The 26260-nt window shown below is 41.5% G+C and overlaps 1 protein-coding gene across 2 annotated transcripts in view; it reads right to left on the reverse strand.

Moving 5' to 3' along the window:
- Positions 1–1031: 1031 nt before the first annotated feature.
- The window catches only part of PHF21B (PHD finger protein 21B), a 165054-nt gene continuing 139825 nt past the window's right edge, over positions 1032–26260 (reverse strand). For both annotated transcript variants that reach the window (XM_052790547.1, XM_052790545.1), the window contains 8 exons: positions 21802–21853; positions 15896–15972; positions 13020–13074; positions 9406–9428; positions 7860–8018; positions 6752–6827; positions 5702–5805; positions 1032–3324 (listed from right to left, as the gene is read on the reverse strand). In XM_052790547.1, coding sequence (XP_052646507.1) covers positions 3100–3324; positions 5702–5805; positions 6752–6827; positions 7860–8018; positions 9406–9428; positions 13020–13074; positions 15896–15972; positions 21802–21853 — 771 coding nt within the window. In that variant the 3' untranslated portion in view covers positions 1032–3099. The remainder of the gene's footprint in view (positions 3325–5701; positions 5806–6751; positions 6828–7859; positions 8019–9405; positions 9429–13019; positions 13075–15895; positions 15973–21801; positions 21854–26260) is intronic.

Below are 26260 nucleotides of genomic sequence, written 5' to 3' on the forward strand. Positions count from 1 at the left end.
CGCCGAGCTCCCCCGCTAACTGCAGCCCGAAATTAAACGGTGACGCTGCCAGGACGTGAAGACAAGGCAACCCCCCCCCCCCCAGCCAAACAAAAAAATACCTTTTCTCCCTACCCCTGGCAAAAAAAAAAAACCAACCCTGCTTCTGCTCTGCATAAGCATTAGCCACTGTGATAGATTTTAAGCAGCTGTAACGTCTTGCTTCCATTCGGTTCATTTTATCGGGAAGTTCTGTCCCTTCCACCGGCCAGAAACCAGACGGCCCCTGCGAGGGACCTCTCTCATTCTTTGCTACGTTTACAAAGTGATCGATAAACAACTTCACAAAATGGGCCCACCACACATTTGAAGAACACCTGAAAGTGCAGGTGTGAAACCGAAGACCCGGCCCTGCCAGCAGGTCTGCTGCAGCCGACTGCGTGTCCTTGGTCTGCGGCAAGTCTCTCTCCGGTGACCCGCTGTCAGCGAAGACCACGCCACCCACAAGCGCACAAAGCGTGTAAGGAGCACGTGCGGCCAGCTTGGCCGACGTACGGCAGCACGTTACCCTGTGGTAACAACCTTTTTCTGCCTCGAAGCCCTAGGCTTGCTCCCGAGCTGACTCGGGTCATCTCAATTTGGGCCAAGCCCACCGCAGTGTTTAAATCCTGGTGAAAACTTCAAAAACACAAGCCACAAGACAGGCAAGAGGAAAAGGGAGAGATCTGAGGTACCGCCAACATCTCCGCGTGCAGATCCAGGGAAGAGTGGGATGGGAAATTATTCCAAGAGGTGGGAAGCCAAGAGAGGGAGTGGACAGGGTGCTCCTGCCCAGGAGACAGGCCATCGTCCTGGAAGAAGGAAAGCAGCGAGTATTGTAGTCATTCTGGCATCGTTTAAATCTGAAAACTGAAGACGGCGCTGGAGAAACCAGCACCGGTCACTCCCCCCCCCCAGCCAGAGCCTGGCCGGGGAAGGGGTCACAGCAGCGGGCCCTGGGCAGGCCACGCTGCATCCCCTCGGCAGCAGATATCACGACGACAACACCGCCATTAAATTGTCGATCAAGTTTAATGCATCATAAAGAAGTAAAACTACATTGGCATATTTAAGACAAACACTTTTTTTTTCTATGCACACTATCCACTGGACAGTCCCCTTTTCAAAATAACTACTTTTAACAGTCCAAGACACTTCTTCAGAAATTCTTCACATATTCAACCTTCCACGCTTTTCCTTTTTTTATTTGTCTGAGAAGGAAAAAAAATCATTAAACCTGAAAACATTTACATTGCAAGCCACATTAGAATGCATAATTGGCATACAATAACCAATGTATTACAATTGTGTTTTACTTAGTTCACTTTGTTCATCAATAAAAGAATATAAAAATCTTGTTCAACCGAGTGTTGTGTATTAAAATAGATTTGTATAGTACTGCACAGTTTCTCCCGGAGTTGTGAAAATGGTTGAAGGGACCATGTGCTGCCTAGTGATGGGCGACGGAAAAAGCCAGTCCCTCGTGTGGTTTTTTTATTTAAAAAAAAAAAAAAGATATTCGGCACCATGTGATATGCTGATGTGAGAGACTAGCCTTGTGTCGTGCTCTGGTGGCTTCTCGCTTTCCTTAAGTACCTGTTGTGCTAATTGACAGAGAACTCATAAACGACAGAGACGATGGCATCTGGCGTGTGTGCGTGACCTTGAGAAAAACCGGGGTGCCCATCACTACCTTCCCGGGCAGGCCGCAGAGTGACGGGGGGGCTGTGGCCTACGGGGGGGCCAGGCGGACCCTTGCAGTATCAGGAAGACTAGCTAGTGAAACAAGCAGGCGCACTGGGATTTTCTCAGGCTAATGCTAAACGCTTCCCAAATGTGCTAAAATCCAACGAAATACTAGAAAGGAATCAAGTTTCAAAACAAAAAACCCCAACAAGCCCCTTACGTTTTCCATAGCCTGTCCCTCCCCCCAGAACTCTTGATATTATCCAGTACGAGAAACAACAACCCCTTGAGGCAGTTTTTTTTTTCCTGTACCACTTCAGCAGATATTTCTGCAAGCAAAAAAGAAAAATAATAATTAAAAAAATCACGTTACATATTTTTAACAATAAAAATGCAGTACAAAAATGTAAAGTTATCTTTTTGGCATATTATCTGTACTGGCAAGAAACAAAAAACAGAATATTTATTTGCTTTTTCTCCTTAAAAAAAAAAAAATCCAAAATTAACAAAAAAGAAAACCCCCCAAATAATCTCTTTAAAAAATGAAACCCAACCTGCCAAAGATATCCACTATTATGGTTTATGCTAAATCTTGCACAAAAACTCCATGAGAAAAATACACCGATAGCAAAATAAGTAAAAAGGACCTGCAAAAAAGTAAGGAGTTTTACAGTCATACTTTTTTAAATACTTCGGAACGCATATACAGAAGCATCAGCATGAAAATACTTCAATATTTTACTAGAAACGCTAACTTCATACAGTTTCTTTATGTAAATATCTGCAATTCTCAACTCTAATAATACTGAAAAAAAACGATCTTTTGTTTCGAAGGCTCTGTGAGTGTCCGTGACGCCGTTCTGGTCAAAACGGCCCCATCTCCAGGTCACCTGAATCAACGGGGCCAACTTTGTTCCTCTGATAAGAATCCATGTCGAGTCCTAAGTAGTTCAGTTTCTGGTTATCTCACCGATTTCCCTCCCACACATAGCTTTCAGCCCAACTACTTCTCTACTAGCTCACTAACTCTTTGCATTGAAAATTTTCCCCTTAAAGCAGAACTGGAAACCTGTCTGCCCCCCACAAAAGGATATCCTGCTTCCTATCGGCCATACTTCTCCTGTTCATCCTCAGTCATAAATACATTAAGGCCAACATAACAAAAGAAATCTCATAAGCACTGAAGGTCTCGGCAAATACAAAACTGCAGCACAACCCGCTCCGTGGGAACCTGCTGCCACAGTGACCTACAAACTGGACTGATTGGTTCGCGAGTTTCTACGCGTATCAAAACTGAGACTGTTCCTTCTCTCCTTTGTTTCAGTTTAATCTCTCCTCTGCGCATGTGTATAAAGTTTTTTCCCCCCTTCCTTCGCGCTCTCGCAGCCGGCTCTGTCAGTTGTTACCCTGCGATTGCTGCAAGGCTTTGTGCATGGCAGCGGAGGCAGGGGAGGGTTTGATCCAGGGGACGGTTAGCAGGGAGGAGGTGGTGGTGGTCGTCATGGTAACCTGAATCATCTGCTCGTTTTGTATCAGTCTAATGAGGGTTTTGAGACGTTCCAGTGATGACTGAGTCCCTTTCTGCTGGGCCAACAGGCTGGTTTTTAGCTCTAAGCATTTCTGTCAAATAAAGAGAAGGGGAGAGAGAAGGAAAGACTGAGAATACATTCAAATTGGTGTCAAACATCTCTCCAAACATCCTTTTGTGTCTTGAGCGCACGTCCTCCTCAAATGAAAGATATTCTCCTTTGGGGATAGCAAAACCACAGCTTAACGAATGGAGTAATCACCAGTGCTGCATACACTGCAGCAGCTATCTAAGGTAACAATATTCATCCCAGTCCAAATGCATTCAGAGGACGTTTCTGACCTCATCCTGTAGGCAGCCTGGCAGAAATGCCTTCTGCACTCCAAAGAGATTACTGGCACGGGATTGTAATAGCTGTATTACTGGAAAGTACCGGAGGCACCAGTGAGGTCTCGAAATCTTGCCAAAAGGCATCGATAAACGCTCGAGGGATAAACCTCACCGTGATGCATTTTGTATGTGCCACACATTTTAGGGAGTCAGTACTGTGAAGATAAGTTGATCTCTCTAAACATGATGTCAATATCTTTCTGGCAGAAAACTTGATCTAAGACGCTACTGTTATACCACCGCAGTCACAAGAAAGCCTTTCTCCTATGGGGTGGCCAAAGCGCACCCCACAATCATGTGAAACGTTTCATACAAACCTACATGAAAATGAGCATGAGGGCAGGAGCCAAACGAAGGCATCTCAAATCTCCCTCTTCTCCACGAAGAGGTAAGAGAAAGAATCAGTAAACCTCCCTTCCCTCCCCAACTGCGTCCTGCTGCAGCTAACGTCCCATCCTTCACGCTATCAGCTGGCCTGCGAGGGACTATGTGACAGACCAAAGCCCTGAGCCTATTTGCTAGATGGAAGGGGACAGTGGCCTCTCTAATATCTGAAACCTCCTGTTTTCTTTCTCCCAGTGGGCCCAGGGGTCTGGCAAAACTGGTTACTTGTCTGCAGACGGCTCCTCTTTGGCTATGGTCTAGACTGCCCGGTGTAGGGGGGGGATTCTCCAGTCCTGGGGAAGCGGGAAATGCTCACTTGAAAGTCAAGTTGTTTGAAAAGCAACTGCGTGGAGCTGCTCAGAGGTTGGTTTAGACAGATGAAATCTCAGGTGAAGGATAAATCATGTTCTGTTTTTACCAAATAATACCATTGCACCTGTGGTGTGTATGAGAGTGTTCTCTTTAATGTAAATCTCTGCTAAGGCAAATGTCAGAAATTAAATTGCTCTGTGCCGGAACACCTTTAATTGCTTTTCCCCTTTCAAGTGGATATATCTCCAATAAATATAACGAGCTGATATTACCATTTAAATAAGACAGTGTTGCCCACTGAAAGAACCTGATTCTGCTTAGGTAGAAATCTTACTGATTTTGACAGCCCTGACATACACCTGATAGCTGACTGCATCCCCAAATGTTTTTCTTTTTCCGAACACCTCATCCCCCCTGCACTCTCCTACCTACTAAAGTTATCCCGTACCCCAGAGTCACTTCTTCATACATATGTGTGTTTCCATTAGTGCTGATGGTGGCTATACACACTTACGGGGAATATTCCCCACTGTGATGTCTTTTAATAAGTTATTGCTTTTCTTTCCACTCTATTTTAAATGTGATAAATATTTTAACGTGCCTCCTCTGGATAACTGCAGTGGTAAAACGAGTAGTGACCAGTTACTCCTGCAGCTGCCACTTTGATTTTTCCAGAATAAGGAAGTTTCAAATATTTATTGAGACTGCCATGCAAGCTAACAGCTACCCCGTAAGAGTGGGCCTGAGGTGAGGTAGCCCCAAATAAGTTCCTTCAGCCATGGAGGTTAGGAATTATGGCTTTGAACTCAGCCCAGTCATTATTGTCAGAGACTGGTCCTCATAGCATGGTATGGGTGGGAGACGTCTCCAGCCAACATTTAGCTTTGAAATGAGTTTGCGGAAAAAACGATTGTGAATCCGTTTCCAGTCATGGAGAGGTTGTCACAACATTCAGCCCCTGAGACAAATAAAGATGGTTATTTCTACCTAATCTCAAGAGTTTTGAGCTAACAGACAAGCAGCTACCACTGGAGGACACGCTTGTGACTAAACTTTTCACCGGGAAAATGGAAATGCCTTAAAGTCACTGGGTAGATCAGAGCTGTGTATGGCACTACAAGGAAGGCAGCCATGGCTATTTTGATGGGGGGGGGATGTGTGCAACAGGAATTCAGGTGATTTCTCCTCCTCAGCCTGTCACAGCAGCTTGCTTTTGTGCATAAAGGAAAACCACATGTTCTTCCTCAGAAACACATTCACACTTGAACATCTATAGCTTGGGAGAATAAATCATTTTCTAGCCACAAAACAGCAGTTTTTCAGGCATAAATTCTTTATAAACATCTCTGCAGGAGACTCTGTGTCCCCAGTCAGGTGTCCTACCTTCACTGCATTGTTGAGAAGTCGATCTTTTTCTTCTAACTGTCTATGCTCACTCTTCAGCTCACTGCTTCTCTTTAATAACTTTCGCTTCTCTTCTTCTTTGACTGCAGAACAATAAGATTAAGGATGCAGAAGTTAAGAAAAGGACATACAGCAAAACCGTGCACTTGACAACAGAAAGCAGAAGCACCTATTTTGAATGGTGAGTTTCTGGTCTCATTAGCCTTTTGTCAGCGGGTACAGCCAAATAAATCTGGAGTTTCTGCTTACATGTGTGTGTCTACATCAACGGCTAGCACACAGGACAAGCCAAAAGCTACAGTGCACCTTGAGATGAATTAAAATTAATCCTTGGACCACATGGAGTCCTGGAGGTCTCCAAGAAAGAGGTGAATGGTATTTAAAAACAGGTCATCCACCTGGAATGGCAATAGTTAGTGACCCTGGCTGAAAAGCACACTAATAACAGTACCAGACCTCTGCAAAGCTCCTTACAAATATGATCTAATGCCCCAGACAGCCCACTGTAAGAGTGCGACAGGGAACTAAAAGAAGTACTAGTCAATGCAGAGATATCATACGACACCTGACGCTAATGATTGCGATACCGAAACAATTAGGAGCTGATATTGTTGTAGTATCCGAGACACTAGTCTGGCATCGTGCTACATACCCAGTGACATGGCTCTGCCTAGCCTGACCGTGTGTCTCTGCCTCCCAGCCTGATATGATTCTGCCTCAAAATCCTGTTTTCAGCCCTGTTCTCAGGAAGGCACCACTTTGATGATAGCTTCCTCCACAGAGTGAAGTTCCTGAGAAATCAGTCTCAGCCTACTTAAAGACAGAAGATAGCGAAGGAGCAGACCAAGGGGAAGGGGAGAGAAAGTGACCTGCTGTTCCCAGTCACAGCCCCTTATGGCCCTTTGCTTAATAATGCCATCATACCTGGTAGCATTAAACACTACTTTAATATTAGTGCTGTGAAGGACTCAAATGGCATCACCCGTCACGAGCAGGGAATCCCTTGTCAATAGCTGCGTTAATCCCTACCTGTTTTATGAGTAACATAGGAGTGAACAATAGCCAGAGTTCCAGTCCATGGCACATTGTCATCTTTCTTTAACACCTATAAGCCCAGGAAATAATAAAAAGTTAGGACTCCATAACAACATGCATTAATGTTTTTCCTCCTCCAGCCTCACAGCGCTGCAGGACCAGATCTAGGGTCCTTGTCTCAGAATTCGCAAGCTGAAAAGTACCAAGAGAATAATTTGAGTAGCCATCTCCATTGGGGCTTCCTCCTTTACACATCACTATAAACAGCGCTACCAAACAGTGCTAAAAGGGGGTTACGAATCCTCTGTTTCTTGTTGCCGTGGCCAGAAGACATTCTTCAGCCCCTGACAAGCTCTCCACACTGTCAGGAGTGTTGTCTCCTCAGCATGGGAGAAGCTGGTGGTCCATACGAAAACACGAGTGAGTGGATCTAATTCTGGGCTGCTCTGCTCTCTGCAACTGCATACTAGAACTTCCCCTTGACATTTTCAAAGGAACAGAACAGTGATCTCAATGCTAAACACAAAGAGCTCTAAGGCACAAAATCTAAGCCTCCGCTCTACAATTCAGTGACACCGTACTGTTTTAGTAATTGTTTTCCTGTTCATGCAATCAGCATTATTCACAGCAACTAGACAAATTAGCATTTCTGACATGACTATGATCAATAGTTGTGTGTAATAAACATGGTTTAAAGAAAAGGAAGTGTTCTCCTCACAGCTTTCAGATCCACTAGTGAACAGTGTCTCCTTCTGACACTGTCTCCCCCATCTGTAACATTTACATTACTTGTATGGCAACCCTACATGCTGGCAGCTTTATGGTAAAGAAGGGAAACAAAGGAAGTTAAGAGACATTTTAAAAGGACAAATCTCAGCAGATGCAATTACAGGGAAGCTAAGGCACTCGGTGTATGTTCTAACTCTAGGACGATGAAAATACCAGAAAAAAATGCTGCAAACTGCACTAAAAGCCTCTCAGTGTTACTTTAGCTACTGTAGTCCCCTAAGCTGTGACCAGAGGTTAAATTAGTTTAGTGGTACACAAATTCGAGGTCTCTCCCATTTTCTTTTCTTGGCATGCTGTGCTCCGGGTAGCTTACCTTCTGTTGGCACTTTGGACAGACCCAAACCCCCTTGGGGGCAGTTTTGAGGGGCGGGTCCAAGCAGTTGAGGTGATATGCTCTGGGACATGTGCCACAGGGCTGCAAGTTAACGCCGCGCTTGCAAGCAGTGCAGTGTTCATCGTGGTGGATCTCATTCTGCGGGAGAAGAAGGATGGCTTGGGTAAAGTCAATCCATTGAGAACTACTCTCTATACAGCATTCAAAGCCGCTATTGCAGCAGACAGGCTCATTCCAACACAAAATCTAATTGTCAAAAGGACCCTGGCCGCTGTAGAAGACGACAGAAATAACGGTGTATGATAGCAACAAATACAAACAAACAAAAAGCCAGAAAGAAGTTCCATAAATTGAAACAGGTAGAAAAATAAAAACCAACTAATCAAACACAGGAGGGAGTCGATGAATATAGCCAGCTTGTGACGTAGGAATTATTTCACTTGGTTTTGATAATGTGTCACTCCAACGCATGTATCACCATGCACAGCTCTAGTCTGAAGCATGGGTCAAAGTCAATATGTGGATCCCTTGTCCTTCCAGTCCAAAGCAGAAGGAAGCAAGCAACAAAAAGTTCCTGGGGACAAAGCACAGTTCCATGTTTTATGCCCATTGCCTCAAAGAGCAGGTAGGAAAACGGGACGCTTGAAGTAGAACCTTTTGCTGCGTACCCTCTCTTGTGAACTCCTCTAGAGGGCTCCTCCGTCCCTCTGTTCTCCCCGGCACTAACTGTTCTCTGTTCAGACTTGCTCTGACAACCTTTCTCCAACAAGACTGATTAGTACTTTGTCTGAAGCAATATATAAAATGAACTAAGACTCATCAACAAAGTTACAATGTCATGTAGTAAATTGCTATGCTAATCTGGTCGCAACGTTAATTACTCTTTGTATAATTAAGTGCATTTTAATAAAGGAGATACTGATTTTGAAACTCTCATGGCTTGTGAATCATTATAAAAACCCTAGATTTTCCTTGTGCTTTTCCAGGAAGGAGAATAATAATTTCGTATCTTTGTTAATTCCAAAAGCATATTTTCATTTTTAGGGATATTAATTATAATGTTTCATGATAGTTTTAGTCAGGCTTGTATCTTGAATTCTAACACAGTCCTGTCAAAAAACTGCTCTCCAAAATATTTCTCTTTAGAAATTACCTGCTCCAAAAGTCTTAATTTTAACCTCAATGTAAAGAGATTTAATCTATACAAACTAGAATGGTTACTCATTTTTCTTAAAATTTTCATTAAACCCACAAATCTGGACTAGCAATTTCTCAATCAGTGGATTCGACAAAGGCATTAAACTCAAGCCTTGCATATGAAAGCCCAAGAGTTCATCTCTTTGAAATTCTAACTTAGGGGCTCAAAGATTTAGTTAAGTGGGAAATGTTTCACGCAAGCAGTATGAAAGGCAAAGAGAATACTGCAATTTTGTACCTTGGTAGAGACTACAATAATCAGAAGCAAGCAATGAATTACACAGTAATGAGAAAGACACTGGTAATACGTAAATTTTGCTACACATACCTTCCAGAATGGATCCTCATTTGCTAGCATATGAAAGAAGGGCAGAGAACAGATTAGTGGGAAATACGTAGCTGCAGTGAATGCTAGTTCTCAGCTATGGGAGTAATTTTAGTCAAGCTGTGACACAGGGGATGAGGACATTGCCAAAATTAACGTGGGCAGGAAAGAATGCAACAGCAAGCAATGGAGTTACCATTTGAGATTTAAAAATTTACATTGCAGGAATCCCATGTCCAAAGGTCTGATGCTAAAATGTCGTAGTATGAGAAACACATTCTATTTCTAATTTTCAGAAATTTTGATGCGGAGCTCCTCTCCACATGCCAGTAGTCAAAGTCTTTCTTAAGGACTTCAGCCTGCTGGGTGATAAACAGTCTGGCCCTGAACCAGCAAGGCACTTAAGCAGGCGCTTAACTTGGAGTATGAAATCGGTGCCACTAACTTACCGTTAAACACATGTTTAAATGTTCAGCTGATTCATGGCCAAAATGGTCAGCTACTTGTGGGAGTGAGCTTTATGTTATCATCAACTCTTTATCATCAAACTACTCCCACCCAAAATGCCAAGATTTCCTGACCTTTTGATGAACTGAGTCTGTAGTGATTGCATTCACAGCCTGATAAGAACAAGAACCATCAGAGCTCACCAGAAAGGAGGCCAAGCCTTTCATAAAAATATTTCTGAAATTCATCATGCTTTGGTCCAGAAATAAAAAGCCAGAAAATTTTAACAGCTTTATGGAAACCGCAGAGTGGGTCGTAATGTTTGCTGCTGATTTGTAAGAGGCTGATGCACACTGTCCCAGTGACAAACAGCTGATGGAGAGGCCTTTCTTTGTGTTAAAGTAGAGACAACTAAACTGATATTTCTGTCCTTCTGTCCTTCTTCAGCTCCCTCTCTGATCACAGTGGGAATACAGCTGCCCCAGTGTGATCCCTCATGTAAAGACCAACCTGGGAGCTGCTTCCCGCTGTTACACATTCATTATTTTATACACTGATGTATGCATACACATGAAGATGCAGACACATTCAGACCTCACACACATGTAGAAAGAGGAACATAAGAATGAAGGAACAACTTCACTTAAGTTAGACCAAAGGCTATAAAGCCCAGGGTCCTTTGCTAACAGCATTCAGTGCTGCTACTCATGCACAGAGTGCAAGAACAGGGCAAACACAGAGTAAATTTTTCTGCTCCAGAAGTACCCTTCCAGACACTAGCAGTTTATGGGCTTCCCTAACCTGGAGTTTGCATCTTCATTTTTATATTTAACAGCCTTAGATAATTTTTTTTTCCCATAAATTTGTCTACTTTTCCCAACAACTGTAGCATCCTTTGGCAATGAGTTCCATAAATAATCACAGACTTATAAAATCTGTAGATGTCACTTCATATACACAAATACACAGAGATCCACCGTGATATGACACCACAATTACTCAGGGGATATAAATGTTATTCAGATAAACAGAGGCTTGATAATTGAAGAGTCTTTTCTACAAATGATACATGTCAGGGGATGTGACCTCGTTTCAGGTAAGACATTTTCAGATAAATGAATCCTGATTAATTGACATTTTGCTCAAAATTTACAAGAATTGTTCTCTTCTGCTTTTCTGGAAATGACAGTTGTTTCCTGTACTTCATAGGGATTTTTTTAGTTTGTTTATTTCTCTTTTCAGCTCACTTTAGAGTAAAAGTTTTAAACATTTTAAATTATGTCCACTTCTGCCTTCTAGTTGCTGAAAAATTAAACTGGAGACAATTTTTGTAAAGGGGCATTTTATAAGAGCAGTCAGCTCTGCACCTAAAGTGGACAACTACATCACTACAGTGCCAAGCTGTCTGGGACAGCGTCCGTCTTCAGTTCAGAGCTTGCGCAGCATCTCGCACAACGGCTCTTGGTGCACATAGTTAACAAACCCCAACAGAGGGGGGGAGTTCTGCTGTAAAGAAGTCCAGCTTAAAAATGTCAGAATATGCAGAATCCCAGCACAGGTTCTGGATGCTGGAAAAACCAAAGCTACAGGACTTGGAGAGGAATTAACAATTAAGGAGAGAGAGAGTGCTGATTTCCAAGCAGCTCTGAGACAGCTGCATCACTGGAGCTCTGTCACTTGCCTTCTTCCTTGCAAATAAAATGGGAAACACGTGGCAGAAAGAAGGTCAGAGATATCAAACCCTAACTTAAATGAAATCCACCAAGGGGCTAACAGCACAGCTTGCTAACATTGCCATTCTCTCCTGGTTTTTCCCATGTGTTTACATGGGAAAAACAAGTGCTATGATAAGACAAATAATAAATTATAATTTTAATTTTGAAGATAAAACTAAGCCAGGAATAATGTTCTTTCCACTGGGGCTCACATGAGCATGGGCTCCTGCTAAGAGGCATGTCATCATAGCTGTTTACCATGTAATAACCTCTCTTGTCCTCTGAGACCCTATGCATGAGAGGCATGTGGTAAGTAGGCCAATTGCCTGCATCTAGCACATGAAGTTTTGAAGGCAGAGGGAAGCGCCGCTGCATTTCAGTTGGCGATCACGTGGTGCAGGAACTCACGGCAGGGCCAGAAAGGTGAATCTCAAGCACTAAACCTGACACTTGACAGGGATATCGACCAAACACTGAAAAACTGCCAAAACTTCATGTCAAAACTGAAATTACCCCTGTAAATGCTCCTAACACTGAAACAATATTTGGCTTAGAAAAAGGCCTGTCTTCCCTTACCGCTAATGCACCACAGTAGAGCCTAAGTTATAAAGGCAACACGAGGGCAAGGACATAATCACATTTTTTACTGGATTTCTCTCCTCTTCTGAAATGCAACTCAAGCTTCTCGCTTTCTCTCTTAAAATACTACATGGGCCTTGTCTGAAGAATTAAATGGTACTCAATGTTCTCTGTGTTTCACCTCCCAACTCCTTGCCTTCTCTATGTGTTGCACATTTTTCCTGGAATGGGCTTCTTCACATGAGCTAATCATCATCATCCCCAGATGGCTCCTCTGAGTTGTTCATTCTCAAGGCTTTTACCATGAAATTTTCAGCACCTGAAGTTCTTATAAATACAAGATTGGAAGGCATCTTCAAGGCCATCAAATCTAGATTTATGGCTCCAGCTCTTGGAGTCAGAACAATTGTGTGGTTTTCAGCCGTTGTTTTTAAAGCAAAAGGTATGGTAAATTTCTAGCCTTTGAGGATGGACAGCAGTTTCTTAAAGCTGATGAAAACAGGCAAATGAAAAGCCCAGAATAGTAATTATTTTTTAAATCCCAATTTTTCAACATATATTTTTATGTACTTGGGGTTGGCAACACTGCCTTCTTCAATCAGTCCTTTCACTGCATGGTGCTTACAATACTAGAGATTGGATTTTCCACTGGCTGCAGAGACTTTGGATCCATTTCTACACAGTTTTGACCTTTAGCCTCATCCTTCAATTGTTTTTGCAGGAAAACCATCTATTTTCACTGCACACTAAAAAGTGCAGGGACCTTACACAAAGTAATGCCCTATGGTACCCTAGCAGTAATTCATATGAAATCCTACTAATAAATATTTAACATGTCATTAGAATAGTAGTATATTCATTTAAAAATACGCTTACCTCTTGTTGAAAGGAACAAGGGGTTATTCAAATAATTTGATGCAAGGCGTTTCCGCTACAAGGGAAAAGAAACCAAGCACAGTGTCATTGAAAAGTGCTCTGGTTGTCTCTTACCATTTCATATGAACAATCTCCATGAGCTTCCCTCACACATAACCAGCTATCCAGAAGCCATTTCTGTGACTTGGAATATTCCTCGCTAACCCCTGAGACAGTCATACAAACAGTTGTGTTATTTACCTTTCTAACAAGTTCTTCATAGAGCAGTTAGACGTGCATTAGATTTTATCAACAAGAGAGAAATGCAAATTGCAAATGTTATTGATTGGGTTGCAGGATATGTTACAGAGGTCGCTAAGAGCAAGGCAACAGCAACAGCAACTCCAAGCCTCGCAGATAAACAACGTCCATAAGGGAAAAACCGTGTAATAAATTGTTGCTGTGAGATGACATCTTTATTTGCGTATGTAGAAATGGTGATGGACTTCTTCCCACCTGCAGAAAAACATCACTACCTTCTGTGACACTTGCCTACAGTTCGTAGGAACATACTTTGCTTGCAAGCAATGTATTAGGGCCTAAGCAAAAGATTCCTCTTTCAGAAGTTAAGGTGTACGACCTCTAGGAGCTGGCAGTGGTTTCAATCTGCTGAGAGCACCAAAGATTTTCAAACTTACAAACACAGACCACTGGAAACCTGACTGAGATATTTAACTAATTTAATGCAGCCCATTGCCGACTTGTCAGATGGTAAAAGCTGTTCGTCAATAGCAAGCCAGGCTTCATTAACAGTCTATATAACCCCTAATTGTTTCTCTGAGCCATCCAATACTTGTACAGCAGGACTGGAAACAGTACCATTTTCCTCCATTAGATGTTGTTAGACTCTGCTTGGAGGAAAATTAGAGGGTTTTTGCTAATAAATGATTTATTATGTGGTGAGTAAACTGTTCTCTTATTCTCTGGTGCCTGCCAGTCTGTTAATGAATTTTGAATAGATGTTTTTTCCTTCAAAAAATACCCAGCCCGAAACTTAACCCTTTCCTATGTGGGGGGAAAAAAAAAAAAAAAGCTACTGAGGGCGGGAAAATAGAATGGTATCTCAATTTTTTTTGAAGAAAAAAGCTTTGAAAAGAAAAAGCACAACATTCAAGTGAAGACATAAGACTGTGATCACATTTTTGTAATCAAGGAAGTTAGCATCACCACCACAGATGCTGAGCTCCTGCGGTTTTGAGGGGCGTTGGCAAATAAAAAGTCTAATTTATATGCAATTTCAATTTAAACAATCATGAATTAAAGATCATTCAGTAGACTAACCGTAAATTAAACTGCACCAAAATGCCTGAAATGCCACAAAATACCTCAACTCACTGATTAGCAAATCAATCTGAGCAGCTAATTGATCAGAGAAAAACCATCTGCCTCCATTTTACTTGAACAGCATTCCCCATGGTCAGTACTTAATGACAACTCCTAATGAGGACACAGCTGATCAGCCACAGGACTCTCTCACAGACATTTCTTTCTTCATGCCATCTTTCACTTCAGGATATGCTTTTGAGAATAGATATAATGAGAAGTATGAACTAGGGGTGCAGCAGACCTCCTCCATCACCTCCTCCATCCCTGCTCCAAGATAATTGAGTTTCTCACAAACACTGATCAGACTACAGCCAGAAAACTCTGCTGCAAGTATTTTAATAAACTCATCGGGACAAAAAGGTCTAAAAGAAGACACTACAAATTTCATGCTAGCAAGGCTAAGGTTCCTCCTGTGTCAAATACTGGACATATGGACATCAGTATTTGCTCTGAAGAGGTTGCTAGAGAAAAGTTGAGGAGTTCTGAAGAATTCAAGTGCCCAGAGCTGCTCTGGACTATAAAAATCACCAATACTTAAAAAAAAAGAACAATCATGCCACTAAGCAGCTTGACTACAGTGGTGGGTTTCTTCTTAGCCTCATCTGTCTGCTGTCTGCCAACAAACACAGAAATGTGAAATGTTGGCATACCAAAAATTCTGCATCGCTTGTACCTAAATAAAGAAATATCACTTTCTTTAGGCTTAAAGAACTCAGAACACAGACAAATCTTGCTTAAATGGAGAGCTGGCTGCAAATCAGTTTCATTCCTGTAGGAAATTCAAATAGTAACCCCAAACTGTGGTGAAATTTTAAAGGTGGAATTTTAATAAGCTGAATAAATGCATATATGTCAGTTCAGAAACAAAGAAAAAAACAATTTCAGAAAAAGTTAAGTCTATTTACATGCTGCTTTTACACCAGGTTTGCAATCCAATATTGTGTAGGACCAAATTTTGCTACTGCTATAAATGCTAACAGCATAAGTGTAACACACAACAGAGATTATCCAGAGCATTTTATTTTTAATTATGCATTATTATATTTATTATGCAGGCTTCCATACCCCCTGCAGAGTACACTGATTCTTAAACCAACACATCCCTTTTATGAATGTCACTAATAAAAAAAAGCAAACTTCTCCACTTATTATTTGGCACGTAGGAAAAGAAATAGCAATGCAAGTTTGAACATAATGCAGCACTTCTGTTCTTCAGTTCTGACCTAAAGGGACTGTCTGCATGGGTGAAAGTAATTAGGTCCCACATTAATTTAGTCCTTTCGGCCTTTATTAAAACTAAGACGAATTTTAGTTTGAAGCAAGTGATGTTGTGGGGTGAAAACCTGTTGCTTAGATACTGAGATAAGATCTTTTCTTTCTTTTCCACATCAATATACCTTTACAAGTAAATGTGTGGTTCTGCATTCATATATACTTTTGTAATAAGAAGCACTTAAACCTTTTATTGACATGAAATAGAACTGTGGTAAAAAAAGTGAATGATAAAGTACCTCTGTTTCCAAGAGTCCACTGTAGGCTGGATTTGCTGTGCTTCTTCTCTTTCTTTCCTGACGCTTGCTCTGGATTTCTGTAACCATGGAAAGAAACATGAATTGTACGTTTCTCATTCATCAGGGAAAAATGTAGATCTAACTTGTTAAGCAAGATGCTCTTACCCTCAACCCCTTGGGCTTTGTGTTCAGTTTCAGTTTCTAAAGTATAATTGGGTTGCATCAGCATTGATATTTGCTGCAGTTCAAGGTTTGACTATTAATAAGCTTTTCCTTGTAGGATTCAGAACACAGGCATTTTTTATTTTTTCCTTCTTTCAAGGTGGACTTCTGCTGCCCTACAAGATTTTTATTATGATCCCTTCAGACACATATTCAGCAAGCATCAACAGAGAGCTTTCAAAATACCATCAATGTCTGCTATTAACAAAAATGAAGCATTTAAAGTAGTTAAGCCTTGTCATTCGTATCAGATGAAAGCAAAGAGATCCTTTTAAATTTAATTTACATTACTTTTCGTCTGCGGAGGTTAGAAAAAGCACGGTCAGAATGGCATGGCTAGATTCAGTTCTAACTAGGGCGTGATGATTTATCCATCAAAAAATATACAACTTCACAATCCTGAGCACGCAAAATGTTGTTATGAGCCGTAAATGTATTTGTGTCACTGGAAACAGCAGCGCAAAGATAGGCTCATTGAATTGCAGTCCTGTTTGGAAAAGGGTAAAACACAAGACAGCTCCCTTCCGCTACATGGTCACACCTATTCAAGACGGTACTTGCTGAGGACTGCAGTTAGCAACAATTAGCCATGTGCATACTTCTGTAAACACACACAGAAGGAGTGAGCGGATTCCTCGACCACTGAAATCTGCAGGTTTAATGATAGTTTTATCTGAGCTAGGATTTCATTTCCGTCATAAGGGGTTTCTTTTTCCAGCTCTTGACGTCAGTTCAGAATGGTGAGATTATTACAACCATGTATTTTACAGCCTACTTTTTATTTTGATAATAAAGTAAGAGCAGACATACTTTAGCAAGGAGAGCCACCCAGCATCCATCTCATGACATGAAGCGTGCACAGCTGGGCTGATGCTCTATTCCAAAATGTTTCCCATGTGAATATTGTAAGGCAAAGTTTAGACTCTGCACTGAGGTGCCAGAGGCATCTTGTTAGTCTAAATGCCCCCGTGATGGTGATACCTCCGTTCTGTCTTGCTCTAAGTAAATCTCTCAGAACATGAGGAACTGGCAGGAGCACTAGTTCGTCAGCCCGGAGGACCAGGAGCACACCCAACAGAAGCTCAGGACACCATCTGGTTCCGCAGAAGGTCTGGCACCTTTCGCCAATGTCTGAGTTAAAGAGGTCTATCTCAGAGCACCCTCAGCACCAGAAAATGGTGTTCAGGGTGTTGAGTACTATCTCCCACTTGCAATCCAACAGTAAGATGCAGTCCAGCTTTCAGGATGTTTACGATACGTGCAAATTGGATTCCCAACACATAGTTCTGATTTCCAGGCACCCTTTCCAAACGTTGATCACTTCCCCACAGAGTAAAAGGGGCCACATACCACTTTAAGCATTACTACAGTAAATGGTATTAGTATTGTCGGTCATGTCATGGTCATGGTGTCCCTAGAGACGAGGCCAACACTTTACATGGATTTTGTACTGGCCTGAGTTCCAAGATATTGATTTGAAACTTTTCATTCACAAAAGACTATTGGCTAAGCCGCCACTCTTGGAGTGATGGATGTATCAGAAGGAAACTGGATAGCCAAGAAAAACAGAAGAGAACTACTTGCATATTCTGGCTGGGTTTTCCCACTGGCACAGGAACATGTCACCTCTCATGCTCAGAAGGTGTCTTCTCCTAGGGCAATTCAAAGAGTACAGGCAGGTCTGTATTCGCAGTCTGACACGAGCTAGACATATGCTGCCATGTGACTCAGAGAGGTATACAGAATCTCACTACCAAGAAACGCAGAATCTCACTACCAAGAAACGTGTGATCCGAGGCTGTGCCGAGACGTGCGATAAATGCCATGGCTGCAACCACTGCCAGCATCTTGTTAACATCCTCGGTGCTATGCAGACTCCAAACCGGAGGATCTTGTATGGGTAACAGTTCTGTCCCACTGTGAAAGTATTTCCTATGAAACACTCGTCTGGCTATGCTGAAATCTCTATCCTGAAGCTTCCAGACCCTTTGGCATCCTCTAAAGGGAATCGGGTGTCTAGCAGGGTAAGTGCTAGACACGGATCCCGTAGCCTGCCACAGAGCCACCAGAAGAGAAAGTTGTTCTTGATGGCAGCATCGGTTCCTCCAAGGGGAATGCTCTTAAGGCCAAAAGGTGTTGGAGATGTCACAACAGAGGAACCACCTGCCTTGATGCTGGCAAAGAAATGGAGGAAGTAGCCCTCCGCTGACTCTTTGGTCTCGACAGCGTGAGCCGGAGCCTCGGTTCTTGCAGCCAGGCTCAGTGACCCACGCTACGTCGTCAGTGATTCCAGGGCTTGCAGTGCCTCGCCACCCTTGTGGCAGCGCAGGGAAAGAGTTAGGGCAGCCCACGCTTAGTCTTTCAGAGGTGGTCACAGGGATACAAGATCGTGACTTTTCACTGGCCCAGAAAAAGAAACAAGGAATTTGACGCGGCAGAGCTTTCTCTGTCCATAACTCGGCCGAATGTCTTCACGAGAGGACTGTGATGGATCTGTAGCTCTCCGCCCTTTTGGGTCCCAGGTTTAAGAGAGAATTTCTTCGGTACATGCTCTCACCAAGGCAACAGAAATATTTGATGGAGTCTGACTCACACATGTGGTAGATACCTGGAATGCAGCTTTAGAAGAGGCATTGCTATGGTACAGAGATAAAAGCTGGCTCGGGGAAAAAGTAATAGCAGTGGGAATAGATGAAAATAAAGAGAAGGAGAAATGAAGTGAAAGGGCTCTAGATGTACTCCATCCTACGCAGCCATCGGGAAGGGAGAGCACAATGTCAGCACTTTATTTATGGAAACTGTGAACAAAAAATATCCATGCTTGTGATATAAGGAGTATGTACATCTAAGAGTGTATCTGTCAATAATCACACCAAGATAGAACAAAAGCATACGCTGGCATACTATCTTTTGTTACTTGTTACTTCTGCTGAAAAGTATTGTGTACGTTTCAAAACAGGGGTTAATAAAATTAAAATAGTTGATTTGTTTTAACTGATTAAAACATTCCAGTAACCTAGATGGAAATATTTCAGGGGTTTTATTTTGCTACAGTAAAACAAGATGTGCATTTTTAGAATGACCTGAACTAAAGAATTCTTTTAAAGTTTTGTTTTCTATCAACTTTTTTCTTTTTTTTTTTTTTTAACACAATGGTAATGCTAAAAGGTGTTCTAATAACCTAAAGAAAGAGATTTAATATGTTACAACCATGCACTGCATCACAGAATTGGGCTATCTTATTCCTTAGTTTATTAACTTAAAAAATATAACCCAAACAGAAAAAAAACCCTCTAAACTGTAATACATTTGACAGAGATGAATAAATTTGAAGATAGCTTTATGTTGGAGGCAAAGCTTCAGTGAGCTGCTGCCTTCGTCAATAAACGCTCTGTGTGGTCATTGTATGAGGCCCATAATGACCATTTATCTTCAGGGAAGGCCGTAGCTCGCAGAATGTCAGTCACTGGAAGTGGCTGTGTTCAGTTACTGGTAAAGGCCTCAAAAGATGCCTCACACTGGGACTCTGCAGAACAGAGCTCTTTTCCCAGTAAGGGGAAAGATGCTCCTCAGGACATTGGGTGGAAGGGCTGCTAGGCTGATAGAGAAATCCATATAGAAGTGGATCATAGCCCTTCACCACAAAATTAATGAATAAAATGAAGAAAAGCGGTAACACTGTGAATTAATGATACTGAGTGAATAAGCTCTTAATGACCCAATCTTGATACAGTTTAATTCCAAAAAAGTGAAATTGAGAAATACATTAGAAGTACTAAAATAAACTGAACTGTGTAATGACCGCTCCTTCCTGATAAACAGCAATGGCTGTTAGCCGTAAATATGACATAGCACTAAAATAATAACCTTTAGCATGTGAAAGCTATAAGGGTATTTTTGACAGTTGTAATCACCAATACTCATGAAGAAATACCCTTTCCATAGTAAATAGCTCTTGGTGGGAGCCATTTATTTAAAGCTAGTAGGAATATAAAAAGTGAATTTGTCTGAAAGAATTGATTCTGCAGGATTAGTATTGTAGCAGTTAGGTTCAAAATGTGCGTCTCCGCACTTACTGTAGAACAAACAGAGCAGAGCGGTACTTGGCGTTTTGAACATAAGCATTAAATCCACATAAACAATTTATTAGTTCCAATAAAATCAAAGGGTAAAGAATTATTCAAAATGAAGTTCTCTCTCTTGTAAGCATAATTTGCACTTCAGCATAATTTCAAATGTTGTCCTATTTTCCTTAGACAAAGAAAACAAGAACCAGTCATCATTTGCACTTTTTGGATTATAAATCTTCTCCCAAAATTGCCGTAGCTTTTTCATTTCCATTTCAATCCATTACCATTAAGGGATTAAAAAGGCCGATGGCTTAAAGTTTCTTTAAACTGCTTTCAAATTCTCAGTCACTGGGACATTAAATGATTTTCTAAAATGCAAATTTAAAGAGGAAAGTCACTGAAAAAAGGCAACGAGACTCACAGAAAACCTGCTGCATATATTGAGAAGACCTTACAATTGAGATGCTATTTTCTTCCTAATTCACAACCTCTCTTAAAACCAAGGAACAGAAGCACGGGGAATCTTACTAAACAGAAATCAAGCTGTAAAATGGTAGGTACCTCTTGAGTCAGCAAGGTATCTAAGCATGTGCCTAACTCTAAAGCACATAAAACTTAAACTCAGTGCACTGGAAATTCCTAAGTATTTTGCTGACGATGTTCCATGGGATGGGTGGTAAATGTCAATTATCATTAACATTTTTTGTGATCAAGAATCATTGTCAGCTGACAGATACCAGATTTTTCTCCTTATGCTGGTGGAACCACACCAACTTGTATTAGCTGAGCAGGTAACTAAAACACATCAAGCCGTAGACTTTTTCTTAAAAATAGCTGTGTCTTCTCTGTCCATGAGAACTAACCCATTCTGTCAAGAACTGAACGCTGTGCGACAGAGCATTTAGTTTATGTGCAATATTTGTTTGAACTCATATTCAGAAGCCTAGGAAGGCATGCTAGCAGTTCTTGCACAAAAGCAGGATCAGACTGGAAGTTTGTTTATCTTTGGCTAAATGGGGGGGAAATGGAGGGAAGGAAGTCTTTGTGACAGGTAGTTTTCTAATTTGCTTAAAATCTTATAAAACAAATGCCAGATTTTCACACTATTTTACACATTATTCTGTGGAACTCTAGAGGTGACAGATGATCAACTCAAGAAATGAAGGTCCACCTCACATGGGGAAAGAGGAGAGGGCATGCTTGCTACAGAAGATCTGGGTAAACGTCTTTGAACCTCGCTGATTCTTCAGTGAGATCAGTGCTGGTCAGAGCCTTTGCAGGCTTTTTGCTTCACTCTCATCCTGCAGTCGTTAACATCCTTTAAAGGACCACGACGACTGCGTGAGCCCAAATGCCAGCTTATGCCGAGCCTGCCGGTGCTGGCTGCAGAGCCCCTTGAGCTCATGCCCCTTGAGCTGTGCAATGCGATGGGAGGCAGAGCAAAGTAAGGTCACCCATTATTTTGAGGCTGAAAAGCACAACTGTGCATAGGTAACATTTCACCTGATTTTTCACTACCCTTCAGAGGACAGAATCACCAGTTCCTCTTGGCTGCAGAACAGAGAAAAGATTTCACTCAAAAACTGAACTGTAAACCAACACATGCCATCTTACCTTCCAAATGTTCTGTTGTAACCAGTCCTAATGCTACCATGAAGGCAATTTTCTAAGGAAAAAATAAACAGGGGTTAGATTTTCCACTACAACAATCATGGAAGAACTAAGTAAATAAATAAATCTAGCATTGCCAGAACAAAACCAGTGAAGGTCTTTTAGAAATGATTCTTATTTGAATGCATAGTAATATGAAGAACTTTAATTGACGATTTGCTTCAGATATGCTGGGTCAGTCATGTCCTACTTTTATGACTATATGAACTTCAGCAGTTCAGAGACTTACGAAGCCAATGCTGTATGACTACTGATTTTATACAGCGCACGACCAAAATTCAGTCAATTCAATCAATTCAATTTCATATTGCTGGCTGCTTTGTTACTCCACTCTTTAGAGAAGTAATTGTGTATTACTACTATCTGGACATGGCACTGCTTTTATTGGATACGAGCAAGCTGTATGAAGTAAAACAAGGTATGATACACTTCCACTGAACTTAACGACACTAAACAAGACATCTGAAGCATACTGAAAGTCCCCTCCCCCCAACAAAACTTTCAGAAATTTCTCTTCCCAAGTTACAGAAAGAACATCATGTGCATGAATTATGAAGAGGTACACTGATCCGATATTTTCCCTCAATGGGGAGTGAACAAACATCTCCCACTGACACTGGTGAATTCATTTTGTAGCAAGGAATCTGATCTAAAATATTACTCAGAACTCTTGCACACCGTATGTGCACAAAATGCATCTTCATACTAACAAATCTCCAAAACATGCCGATTCAGTAATAGAGCAAGTACTAGAGCAGATTCTAAATTTTGTGTCAGTGATTTTTCATTGGGAAATTTTCCCTTGTGGGAGAAGTGTTGCTGAAGCTTTTATTCCATCTTTTTGATGGAAAACTGAAATCCTGCTGTGTTGTTCCAAGCCCAGACTGAACTGAACTCCTTGGGTTTGAGTCACATCTGTGGTACTGTGGGGCCTCCAGGATCTCTTCCTCTTTCTGCTATGCTGAACAATCTTGTTGGATCACGCTACCCAAGTGGCGTTTTCACAAGGTGCAATTCCACAGGAGAGACAATGTGACTACGAAACCCAAGCTATTAGGAAATCTAAGCAAGCAAAGCCCACAATCCAACTCAGATAAAGCATCCAAAGACTATAGGAAGATGCAATTACCATACTCACCTAAAATAAAATGTGTAGATTCAGGTCAAACTAAAATACATTGTTTAAGCAGTAGAAGGTCAAAACATTCTGTTTCAATCAGAGAAGTGTCAGGAGAACATGTTTCAACACTTCCAAGTCAAAATTAGTTTGACCTTCTTGTTTTGTGAAAAGCTTGATGATTCAACTTTTCATTTCAGTTCAGGATAAAATCAACTAGTAAGTCACCGGAACTACCATTTCCTTTGCAATTCTGAATTTCACACAGTGAAATTGTGAAAGCAAGCACATCCTCATTTTGTAGATGAAAAGACCTAGCTATGGGGTGGGTTCTCCAAATCTGAGGGTCAGGATTGGATACCTATACCCCTCTTGTATCTGTGAAAATATCTTTGTCAAACAGGTGAACTAACAACCTCATAAGACAGGAATATTTTCTTTCCACAATCTCCTAGCATGTCACTTTCCCTGTAGATTAAAAAATGGTGATGGAGAATCTCATCACTGACAATTTAGATATATTCATGCTATATTTCTGCCTTCTGTAACTGTGGTAATGACAAGCACATGTGTTCATTTGCATGTCAGACCTTGATTTCAATAATGTTCACTCCTTATAAGTCTAAAACACCAGCTAGACGCAGTGGGAGCTCCACACCTGAAGGGAAAGATGAATATTTGATCCGAGATCCACTGTGCAGATCTGAGAAGAAAATTAGTCAACTGAGTCGAATTACAAGCTTCACCTCACCCCCACCAAAAAGTAACTTTGTGGCAGGATACATCTCAGCACTCTGAGCAGAAGTAATAACAACATTTAGGTATAGAATCAGAAAGTTGGAACAGTCAATGTGCAATTGTATTTTCCCAGTGGAGCGCAGAATGCCTGCATTACCTGAAGATTAAACTGTAGGGGGAGCACACATTTTCTGACATCTAAACTAAAATTATTTGAGTACTGGAATGCTTGCTAAACCATTTCCTCTCTTCATGCTAAAATTATTTGAATACATATCTAATTAAATGTAATGACAGCATACTTGCTTAACATAGGAAGAGCCTTCATAAATGGACTTGATAATTATCTCACTATTAAACACAGGAAGGGTTAGCTTTTATAGATATTTGAAAGATGGCTCCTTTTAAAAAAGTCCCAGTAGAAGCTGTGTTCTTTTTAACAAGCATATTATATTAACAGCATATTTGGTTTTATGGGTTTTGCTATATCACAGTCATGTAGCTCGTTGGATTCAACTCAAAATACTACTTCCGCTGCAACGCTTTTCTTTCAGTTATCACAGAGTCTGTTGTTTCTCCTCTGTGCAGGAATCCACAAAAGCGAGGCTTCAGTTTCTCCAGATTTTCAATCCAGGCCTAACACTAGCATTTAATTCACAATTGCAATTTGTCTCTCTTGTCCTTCTTAGGTGGGATTAAAACCACTGTTAGCTAAATAACCAGCACTTACGGCAGTAATTTTTCTTTTAAATAAAAAACTGCTAGAACGTCCTGGAAAACTTTGCCAGAAACATAAAAATTTACTAATATAAATTTTTTAAAAACTAAAGATTTGGGGGCAGAATTCTGTTTCTTTCTGTGCTGAACTTGGTCATTTTAAGAAAACAACAAAACAAACCAAAAAATCCCCCCAAACCTCCAGGTACTTGCTTCCCAGAGGGGCAGCTCCCTTGCATAATTCCATCATTTCTTTGCAGACGTCATTCTGGTGGGAGAAGGCCCATCACTAGACGGGCCGTTATTGCCCTCCATCCCCAGCAGAGCCCTGCTGATGGCAGGCAGCGGGTGGCCCATTCCTCCCGACCCCCCCAGCCCCAGGGCGACTGAACCCTCACGGTTTATACCCCAGGAGAGGGCTCTGACCGCCGGACCCGGGACACCCTGGGTGGCGGAGACCCTCCATCCCGCTTCTGGGAACAGCCAGGCATCCCGGCATCCCGGCTGCAACACAGCGGAGGCGAGGAGGTTTGCTTGAGTCTAATGATGACGTACTTGGGAAAAGGAGAAATCTTCGGCTTATGCAAAAGGCATACGTATTGCAGGGGGCTGTGTCCAGGATCGGCTTCACGGCTTTCCAGCAGAATGACCGAGCCAAGAAAAAAAGACAGTAATTATCCTCAGTCTTTTTCTGTTCATTCAGGTACGCTCAGTAACTGCATATGGGATTCCTGGCTACTCGTAAGTCTGGTGATTTCTGGTTTATTTGTTTTAAATTTTCAATCTAATTTGTTAAATCCCAGTCTGTCATGACTAACATTTGTGTAGAGCCATGTTGGAGTTCCTGCCTCTGTTTTGTGCTTTGAAGATAAATAAAGGTGTGGAGAGAAGCACCTAGTGTGTTTATTTGCTTTTAAAAAATATCATGGTACCTTTCTTACTCTTTGCCTTAAATTTAATCATCTGTTTAAAAGCCATGAGTGCTTTTAGAAATGCGCAGTTTGTCTTTTCATGAAGCAAAACAAAGATTTTTACAAAACCATTTCATTTTGTAATTACATGTTCTATTTATGTCATTACATGTATTTACACTAATTATGCTGTTAGTTCTAATTACACTAATTGCATAAATACATGATAATCAACTAAAGTTTACTTTCAAAGAACAAAAGAAATTAACTCTAGACCTACATATTTATGACCATGAAACAAATCTATGAAAAGAAAAGAATCACCCTACTTAAGGGCATAGCTTCAGCATCCTACCCAGAAAATGGTGCCTGCCGAGACCTCCAGTATACACGGTAGGAACAACGTTATTGGTTACAGAACAGGTAGTCAGGATATTCTAGTTAGCGATTTAATGAAAAGCTCATTAAAATTATGAATGCTGTACCAAAAAGTGTGCCCAGTCCCATGGTCTCTTCCTGCATCTCTCTGCAAGATTTTTGCTCAATGTCCTTGTTTCTGCTGGAATAAAATTAATTTTCTTCCTAGTAGCTGGTACAGTGCTGTGTTTTGGATTTAGGATGAGAAGAATGCTGATAACACACTGATGTTTTCAGTTGTTGCTAAACAGTGTTTGTACTAAACCAAGGACTTTTCAGCTTTTCATACTGCCCTGCCAGCGGAGGCTGGGGGGGCACAAGAAACTGGGAGGGGACACAGCCAGGACACCTGACCCAAATGGACAAAGGGGTATTCCAGACCACATTACATCATGCCCAGTATATAAACTGGGGGGAGCTGGCCTGGGGGCATCGCAGCACACGTCAGCTTGGGGATTGGCTGGGCATCCATCAGCACATGGTGAGCAGTTGTATTGTGCAT

The sequence above is a fragment of the Harpia harpyja genome, chromosome 6 (genome assembly GCF_026419915.1).
Source record: "Harpia harpyja isolate bHarHar1 chromosome 6, bHarHar1 primary haplotype, whole genome shotgun sequence".
NCBI classification, from domain to species: domain Eukaryota; kingdom Metazoa; phylum Chordata; class Aves; order Accipitriformes; family Accipitridae; genus Harpia; species Harpia harpyja.